Here is a 9451-nt window from a genome sequence, read left to right as displayed (position 1 = left end):
TCTGGGGCAGTTGGGAACGGTCAGGGGGAGGGTCATGGTTGGGCTGGAGGAGCTGCAAGGGCTTTTCCTACCTAGATGATTCTGTGACACAGAGCTGCACAATATATATATAAATACATATAAAGAGAGCTGCATATTCTATAGGGGAACTACACCATATAGGAACTGCACACTATATAAGAACTGGATACTGAGAGCTGCATGCCATAGGGGTTGCTCACTGGACAGAACTTACATGAGACCTGTAGGCTATACGGGAGCTGCCCACTATATAAAAGAGCTGGATGTACGGGAGCTGTACACGCTGTGTAAGAGCTGCCCAGTATATAAGAACTGCACCCTATATGACCTACTTAAGAGAACTGTAACCTGTATGAGCCGTGTGCTGTATAAAAGAGCTACACCCCCTGTGAGAACACACTATATAGGAGAGCTACGCTACAGTTTCCTGTAAGAGACCTGAAGAAGCTCCCCAAGCTGAACCCCTAAAGCCCCCACCTATGTGAACCAAACCCCAACCTCTCCCCTTCTTTCTATAGGGGAATCCAAGCCCTACACACCGCAGGACCCCAGCAGAGACCCACCCTCCCCTTTTTTCTATAGGGAAACCAGGCAACACCCCAAAAACCAGCCCCAAAATCCCCATTATTTTCTGTAAGACCCAGAAATCTGCCCCAAACACCTATAAACCTATATATTTTTTCTATGAGAACCCACCCAAATTAAGCCCCCTCCAAGCCATGCTACTCACACCCCCCCCCCCAACTGGCCCCAAATCAGACGTTTTACAGGCACCAAAACACCTTAAAGCACCCCAAAATCACACACCTCCCCCCAGCCCTTCCTCCTGTGCACAGGGCTGGATGGTCGGGAATTGCTCCGATCATTGGAAAACACCCCCAAAAATGAGAAATCCTTCCCCAAAATTGGAAATATACACCACCCCACCCCACTCCCCCCCGCAAAAAAATGAGTCGGGAGCCGCAGAGACCCTTACGCTTTATCTCTTGGATACTCTACGTAGAAAACAGGGTGGCGAGGGCTCGCACCGCCCCCCCTTTACAATATAATAAAGTAAGTAATAAAAATAATAAACCTCCCCCCCTTTTTTTAGTTATTATGTGCACAAAAAAATGGACTTTTTTTTTTTTTATGCTCTTTCATGCACAGTTTCTTTAGCACCACGGTGAGGCTCTGGAGCGGGACGGATACCCGGGAGAGGAGGACGGGAAGGGGTTGGGATCCCGGGATGTGGCTGGTGGAGGGGGGTCCCCTCCAGCTCAGCACCCGCCGCAGCTGCGGGCGCAGGATGCGACCACGGTTTGGCAGAGCCCGCTGGTGGCCATCACCCCGCACTTGGAAAACTTGTCACGGCAGAGATCGGCTGCGGGGAGAGTGGGAAAAAAATAATCTGTAAACGTAGGAAAAATACATGGAGATGGAAAGCAGCGAGGGACCCCCCCATCTGATGGGGACATCATGATGCTGCAAGGGGGTGGCTCAGCCCCCTCAAAACAGGATCCCAGTTTGGGATCCCAACGATTCCTGGAGCTGGGATTTTTTTTCTCCCCACATCATGGGTGAGCTGGATGGGGATGACCCCAATTTGGGGGTGCAACCCACCCAATTCCTCCCCCGCACACTTTACCTCGCAGCAGCTCTTCGTGGGCACACACGGTGCGGACACAAATCTCCTTGTTGATCACGTAAACCCGGCGGAGGCTGGATGGGGTATAAAAAAAGATGGGGGGGGGGGTTGAGTGCGAAAGCAGAGGGAGTCCCCAAAATACGGGGCGGGGACAGCGAAGCTCCCCCCTCCCTCCCCACTCACCTGTAAAAGCAGATCTCGTTCAGGCACTGCTTGCAGGGCTTGTGCACGGAGTAGAGCCTGGTGCAGGGGTACTGCTCCTCCCGGCAGTCTGCGAGCACAAAAGGCAGTTGGTTTCTGATGGGGGTCTGGGAAATCCATGGGAGGGAGTCCTGATGCCCCGGGGATGGGCTTAGCAGCCGCTCGACACCTTCCCCCACTCCCCTAGTTTTTTCCCCTGGGTGTGAGTGTGGCAGCTCAGCCTCACCCCAGCCGGGCTAAAAGGGAGGTTGAAACCCCCAGCCTGAGGCACTCACCGAGGGGTCCTGGCTCCGTGGGCTCAGTCTCGGGAGCAGCAGCTGCAGGGCGGGGAAACAAATTTAGGGATGGAGCAAAAGCATCTCAAATTTAGGGATGGAACAAAATCATCTTGTTGCCCTTTCCCTGGGTTTAGGGCTGGAGCATCCTGGCGCTGGCACCCGTGAGACTGCTCCAGGGGGAGCACAACCAGTGCAGGGGAGGGATGGAGACCCCCAAGGTCTGGTGGGGTGGGGAGGGGGCTGGTGGCTGCCACCCACCTGGGGTCGGGGCCGGCACGATTTCCTGCTGGGATTGCTGCTGGGACTGGTACCGAAACTGCTCCTCGGGGGCACGGGGGGTGACATCTGTAAGGAGAGGGACAGTGCAGGCATCCCCCAAAACCCCACCCCCTCCCCACCCTGGCATCCCGCAGGGGAACCACTTACCATGGTAGTCGTAGTAATCCTGAATTTCTGCGGAAATAAAAACAGAAAACAGAGCAGAGGCTGAGGGTGGTTTGGGTTTTTTTTTTAACTATAGGGAGAAAAAAACACCCCAGTGGGGCCAGGACTTTGCATCAAGCTCCCCAGAATTTTGCAGCTGGTCTGAGCAAGGGGAAAACACCCTTCAACTACTCCAGGAATGAACCTGGGCAACATCCCACCAGGGTTTTTTAAAGCTTAATAAAGGCTTAATAAATAATTGGCAGGGTGAGGAAGGGGAAAGGAGAGGCATGTGTAAGGGGGGAGGTGGGAAGGTGTTAGGAGGAGGTTGGAAATTTAAGGGGCAGGACAAAAAGAGTGGAACAAAGAGTAATGAAGCAGAAAGAGCCATCAGACTGAGGTGTATTCGGCCAGAGAAAGCAGAAAAGAAAGGAAAAAGAGGGGGGAGAGCGGTGGGTGAAGTGTCTCCCAGTTCAGGGTGCTCTAACCTGCTTGCTGGTCGTACTGGGAATATTGCACCGGCTCGGGGTAGGTGATGCCTTCAAACCTGCTGTACTGTCCCTGGACCAGGAGCGCTGCTGGGGAGACAGAGCCGGGGGCAGAAGCATCACCAGGAGGGGCAGGGCCACCCCAACCCGGGGAATTCGGGGTTCCCTGCTCTGCCTCCGCCTCTCCAGCTTGGCATCGTCCCCCACAGCACCATCCCAGAGCTGTCCTCAGGGGCACGCTGCCGGGGCAAGAGGGGAATGGGGTGCTCACCGACGGGGGACCAGCACCAGCACAGAATTCCTACATTATCCGGGCGCAGCGGGGCTGATCCCGGGTGATCCCGATGTCCTGCAGCACCCGGCGAAGGACCCAGCATCCAGCTGAGCCCAGGGGTGCTCCTGACACCCCCTGCAGCCCTTGCTGACACCCTGGGGTGTCATCCTGACATCCTGCCACAGATCCAGGGGAGCAAACGGGGTTCAGATGCCAGCGTGCACAAGTTGATGTGATCACAATGTTGGGGCGGGGGGGGGGTGCAAGGGGAGGGATCAGGTCATCCCAATCCCCAGGGCACAGCAGGGACCCATCTCCGGGACAAGCCGTGATGCCCCATGGCCCATCCAGCCGCCGCACCCCCCCCCCCCGCCGTGTCCTTGCAAGAGGCAGCAGCCGTGAGCAAAGCACTGCTGGGAATGATGCTGGGACAGGACTTATCTTTTCTACCCACTACCCCCCACGCTGCCCCCCCCTCCTTCCCCAGGCTCCCTTGGCCTCGCCTGCTTAATGTTTTCCATCTGCTCACTAGCCTTTGTGCCGAGCTGGTTTCGCCCAAAGTTTTCCTGGCTCCAGGCTCCCGGGTCCGTCGCCTCCCTCCTTGTTTCCATCCCGCCTTTGCCAGGCCCCCGGGGGGTTACAAATATAATTTCTCTGGATGTAGTCCCAGCCCCGAAGTGCCAATTTTGTGCCACCTCATGGTGCCACCTCAATGTCCCCGAAGCAAGAGGGACTTGCTTAGTGCCAGACCCCCCGTACCCTCTGTGTCCCCCCAACCTAGAGTCAGTCCCAGCCTAAATACAAGCCTATGCTGCGATTTTGGGTTAACTTTGAGGTAGAACAGGCAATGAGGTGATGCTTCCCCCAGATGGGTGAATGAACCCAGGTATCATTAGGGGTGGTGGCCGGCTCCTGGGGTTTAATGGGGTGTCACCTTGCCTTGGGGACCCCTGGGGAGGGGGCACTCACCTGGCAGACACAGCAAGAAGAGCCCCACCGCTCTCATCCTGACAGCAGCGATGGAGGAGCAGCGCAGGCCGGGATGCAGCCGGAGGAGTCTGGATGGGGTAGAGGGAAACACACAGGGGATAGCAGGAGGTGGGGGCACACGGATCCCCACACCCCTCCGTTCCTCATCCCTTACAGCAGCCCCTCTCTGCCCCCCGCTCAGCATGACACTCCTTGCATCTCTGCCCGAGATTCCCCCAGAGGCTGGCTCAAAAAACCAACCCCAAACCCTAAAAAAAAAAACCCCAAACTTCCCCCACAAAAAGGCAGGCTGGGCTTTCCGCCTTGACCATGCACTCCCGGGGGGGAATTGCAAGGACCAAGCCCTGAAATATCCTGCGGGCAGGACAGGGATGTGAAATGCCGGGATGTCTGAATCACCACCATGGGGGAGACATCTGGACCCCCCCTGGTGATAACGGACCCATGAGCTGGAGGTTTGGGGGCTCCTCCCTGGGCTTTTCAGCCCCGCTCCTCGGCCAAGGGCTTATTTTGTGGGTGCCTGTCACCGGTGGATGATGGCGTGTCCTTGGGCATCCCCTAAATCCAAGGGGATGCGGAGATTTGAGGAAGGAAAAACTGCTTTCAAGAAAAATCCCGCGCCGGCGCTGGGGCTTGGCAGCCTTGGGAGCTCACGGCTCCTCCGCGCTTTCCAAGCGGCGATTTCCATGTCGAGCGTCTGCTTTCCCCGGCGGGGAGACGGGCCAAGGCCGGCTGTGCCGCCGGTGAGCCGGGCCCCTTCCCCGCCGCGGGCTGGCAGGGATGCTGCCTGCCCTTCCCCCTCGTCCCAAGCCAGCTCGAGGGGGGAAAATCGGGGGGAAAAAGAGGAGTTCCCCCCAAACCCTTTGAAATCCAACCAAACACATTTGGCTCTTGGGGATAAAGCCTGTTGGCTTTCCCAACGGGCTGAGATGCTGCAAGGATGGGGAACCCCTCCTGCCTCTGCTGCTGGAGCAGGGAAACTGAGGCATGGTGGAAATAAGCCAACCCCAGTGGTATCTTGCCCCGGCTGAGGGGGAACACGAGCTCCCCACACCAGGGGGCAGCCAGGGCACCCACCCCAGGACACGGCTCCAGCCCCAGCACGGTCCCTGCTGGGTTTAAGACCACACTGGGGAAAGGGGGTGTGTGGGGGGGTGTCAGTGGGGCTGGGCACCATCACCAGACTGTGGCACCTTCTAGTGACCACGTCCTCACCATCACCAAACCTTCCAGGGACCATACTCTGCACCATCTCCAAAGCACAGCACCTTCCAGGGACCACGTCATGCGCCATCACCACAGTGTTGCACCTTCTAGCCACCGTGCCCTCAAGATCACCAAAATGTAGCATCTTCTAGGGACCTTGTCCTGCACTGTCACCAAAGCATGGCACCTTCTAGCCACCATGCCCTTGCACCACCACTGTAATTGCATCTTCTAGGCATCACATCCTCCTCCATCCCCAGGCTCACAGGTACTGGAGATGTTGACAACTGACTTCCAGACCCTTCCCAGCTTTGGGAAAGCCAGAAAGTTGGTCCCTACCTGATCAGATAACCAAGCTCAGCCGACACGCAGTTTGGTGGCCCCAAATGAAGCACCCAGCAGTGCCCCATCACCAACCCACGGCGGCATCTTGGTGGGACCGGCGTCCCACCAGCCCCATCTGCTTGCCATGGCAAAGGAAGTCCCAGACCCGGGTTTAACCGAGGCAAAACATGTCCTGGGATAAAAGGGATTGCGCAGGGATGAGCAAGATCAACGTGCAGCTCTGGGCTTGGCGGGTGCTTGGCCGCGGTCCGGGAGGCTTTATCAAGCCTTAGTGGCTGCTGGCAGACCTTGGGTTTGGGAAAGCAGCTGGGTCCTGGCCAGGACAGGGCTGCTACAGAGGTTTGGGGGCACCTTGAGGCAATAGAAAGGGGCTGTAGATGCCCATCCTGACCATTGTCAGTTCTCCAGATGCCGGGATCCCGCGGGATGCCGGTGCCAATGTCCTGCGGCCCCAAATTGCCCTGGGCTGGCACCTGTATCCCACCCAGGCCAGCTTGGGGCAAGGCTGGGGGGCAGATGGATGCCCACCTCTGGAGGCATCACACACCCCATCCTCCCGTTGCTCCAGCGAGCCCAAGGACATGGCCACACGTATTAACCTGCCCTGCCAGCCCCTTTTTTACCCCAAAGCAGTCTGCATGCGCCCAAGGCCTCTCTCAAGGTCTAACTCCCCCTGAATTTCCCCCGAACACGGAGATCTTGGACCGAGCTCGCAGGGTTTGGCTGGGGAACGGGGACAGACGGGTCACGTCTTTTCCCGAAGGCGATGCCAACGTCTTCTCCCCCCGACGGAGGACACCGAGGCCCCCGCCGCCACCTCCAAACCCAGCCGGGAGCGATGCCGAGATGCAGAGGGTCGTCGTGACACTTTACTTAAACCCAAAGTCTTCAAAGAGGGGACGGGGCCACCTCCACCCTCCTCCTCCTCCTCCTCCTTCCTCCCCACCTTTGGCTTTTCCTACCACCAAAGCAACCGGGTGAGATGCCCCGGGAAGGACCCGAGGTGCTCCCCCCGGCAGCTCCTCTCCCCTCCGCACAGGGGTCCGGCGACTCCAACTGTGCCAGATGTTTTTGCAACTGCACATCTGGGAACAATCAACCCCGAAGAAAGAACACCACAGTCTCTCTCTTTCATTCTGCTAAACCCCACCTTCCCCCAGCCTTTCCCCCCTCCCCCAGCTTTTTTTTTTTTCTTTTTCCTTTCTTTTTTTTTTTTTTTTTTTTTTAAGCTCTCCAGTTGCCAGAGAGTGGGAGAACAAAGGGAATATGAAAGGACTCAAATTTTTTTTGGCTCTCGACCAAAGGTAAAAAAACTTCTTTCCCCCATCCCCGTTTTCACACATCACATTTTCATTAGGGTCCCGTCCTCCCCCAGGGGGGCAAAATAAATAGAAATATTAAAATATCCCTTTTTTACAGTCTCTTTCCAGGATGGAAAAAAAAAAAAATACGGCTTCCTTCAGACATTAGGGTATTTTTAGACTTTTTGAAGTGATTAAAAATCTACTACAACAGCGGTCAGGCTGCAAAGATGGGGTCCCCCCCCACGGCTGCTGGCTCTTCAGCACCCCAAAAATAAAGTGGATTTTCTTTTTATGAGTTTAAAAGGTCGAAAACAGCTTTTGTGAGCTCGCCTGACCCGACCGATGGAGTTTTTAAGGCGACTTTGCAAAGCCCCAAAGAAGGGGTTCAGCCCCATCTGCTGCTGGGGGGGGACCCAGCATCCCTGCCTGATGCAGGGGGCTGGGATGGGGGGGTGTCTCTCGCCTGGTCCTTACCGCTCTGGGTGTTAGTGCTGGTTCTGCCCTTGCCCACCGCCTTGGTCTCTTCTCTCTGCTTTCAAAAACTCCGAAATGAGAGTTAAAAAAAACCCAAAAACCTCCTACCTCCAACATGGGGGATCCGCTGGGTCCTAATGCCACACCTGAGCCGGCCCCTTCCTCCTCCCAAATTGCTGCCTGCTAGGGGGGGAAAAGTAATAATACTTTTAAAAAATAAAAATCAGTAAGCACACATCGATGCAACGGTCGGCAGGGTTAGGGGTTTTTTTTCTTCCAGCTGGATTAATTTTAAATTGATTGTAAAACCAAGGAGGGAGGAGGGTTTTGCACAGCGCAGAGCACGCCGGCGTGGTTTAGGCTGGGTTTAGTGCTGCTGGAGGGTGAGATAAAAGGATCATGTCAGGGCATTGCTCTGTGATCTCAGCTGCTCTTGTGGGAACCAAGATAAACCCACAAACTTTGGGATTCTGGGATCCCAATCACCCCTCCTGCCTCCAAGCTCAGCATTTGTGTTCCATCTGCCCCCTGAGCAGCGAGGATGCTGCAACCCCGTAGCAGAGTTAAAGCTTTATCCCAGGATGGAGGGGAAAAAAAAAAAAAAAATCCCCTTTTCTCCCACCCAGGCTGAGGATGCTGGAGCAGATCTGCAGCCCCTGTGTGGCGGCAGAGGCAGCATTGCTGACCGTGGGGCCCTCTTTTCCCCGGCTCGCTGGCGGCTTTCCGGAGGACACGGGATGCCGGCTGCATCCCGGCGAGGCTGGGGATGCTCCCCTAAAACCCCCGAGCCCCGCTGCAACACCCTGCTCGGCGCTGGCGGGTAAAAAAACCTGCAAATTTTAGGCAGGTTTAAAACCAGCAAGGGAGCAAACGGAGGGTGCTTGAGGGCTGGGAGGGAGGGAGAAGCTCTCCAGCATGCAGGGGGATGAGTGATGGGGAGGAGATGGGGCTCTTTCACCCCTGGGGCAGGATTGCACCCACTGCACCAAGCCCACAGTCAGAGATCTGAGTGTTTCTGCAGCCAGGAGGGACCTGATTTCTTTTAAAATGAGCAAAAAAACCCCAAGTTTGAGACCAGGAGGAGAAGCAGGGTTTTTTTTAAGGTGCTCACATCTCATATCAAACTCGGGTTTTCCAGCCTGGAGGATGGATAAAACCATCCACATGACTCCAAACACATCTAAGAGCTGCTCCATAAAGCTTCTGCCTGCCCCAAAATCCAGCATTGTCCTTGTCCCCAGCCCTATTAACCCCTAGCGAATGGCAGGAACTGCCTGTTAATAATTAAATGGACTTTGCACACCCCCCTGAGGCTGCGAACACCCTGCAAAAACCAGACAAGCAAAACACCCCTGTGTGGGGTGGGGGTGATGGAAAAAACGAAGTGCAAAGAGGTCCCTCACACCTGGGTGCTTTTTGCTTTTAAAATTACCAAGCACAGGCAAAAATCTCGGAGGGTTGTGTGTGGTGGTTTTTGTTTTTTTTTTTTTTTTTTTAAGCTCAGGAAGCCTGGTTTAATAAGTCAAGTCTTGGCTAGGATTTCAGGAAACCTCTTACCTCTGCTTGTGCCTCATTTCCTGATCTAATCCCCAGCTCCCGGAGGGCAGAGAGGCGCCGCTGGCGCTTGGAGGGGTTTAGACTTTCCATGCAGGCGGGTCCCCACAAGAACCAGCCTTCAATCCCAGAGCCAAGCTCAGAGGCAGCTGAAAAACCCTTGGAGGGCAACGCAGACAGCGCGTCCCCCCTCCATGGGCATCAGCTCTTCCCCTTTCGGTACGCGGCATCTCCATCTACCGGCTTTTTCTCCATGGAAGGAGCGA

General features: G+C 55.8%; 1 protein-coding gene across 1 annotated transcript; it reads right to left on the bottom strand.

Annotated features, from left to right (window-relative positions):
- Window positions 1-1043: 1043 nt before the first annotated feature.
- Window positions 1044-9377, bottom strand: MFAP2 (microfibril associated protein 2). Its single transcript, XM_074925134.1, has 10 exons — window positions 9189-9377; window positions 7669-7814; window positions 4282-4370; window positions 3039-3125; window positions 2554-2580; window positions 2386-2472; window positions 2125-2166; window positions 1832-1919; window positions 1649-1722; window positions 1044-1384 (listed from the first exon to the last, which is right to left on the bottom strand). Exons 1-10 carry the CDS (start codon window positions 9276-9278, stop codon window positions 1281-1283), a joined length of 834 nt encoding a protein of 277 aa, XP_074781235.1. The 5' UTR covers window positions 9279-9377; the 3' UTR covers window positions 1044-1280.
- Between the last annotated feature and the right edge of the window lie 74 nt (window positions 9378-9451).

The sequence above is a fragment of the Athene noctua genome, chromosome 22, assembly GCF_965140245.1.
Source record: "Athene noctua chromosome 22, bAthNoc1.hap1.1, whole genome shotgun sequence".
NCBI lineage: Eukaryota > Metazoa > Chordata > Aves > Strigiformes > Strigidae > Athene > Athene noctua.
This window is presented reverse-complemented; position numbering and strand designations above follow the sequence as displayed.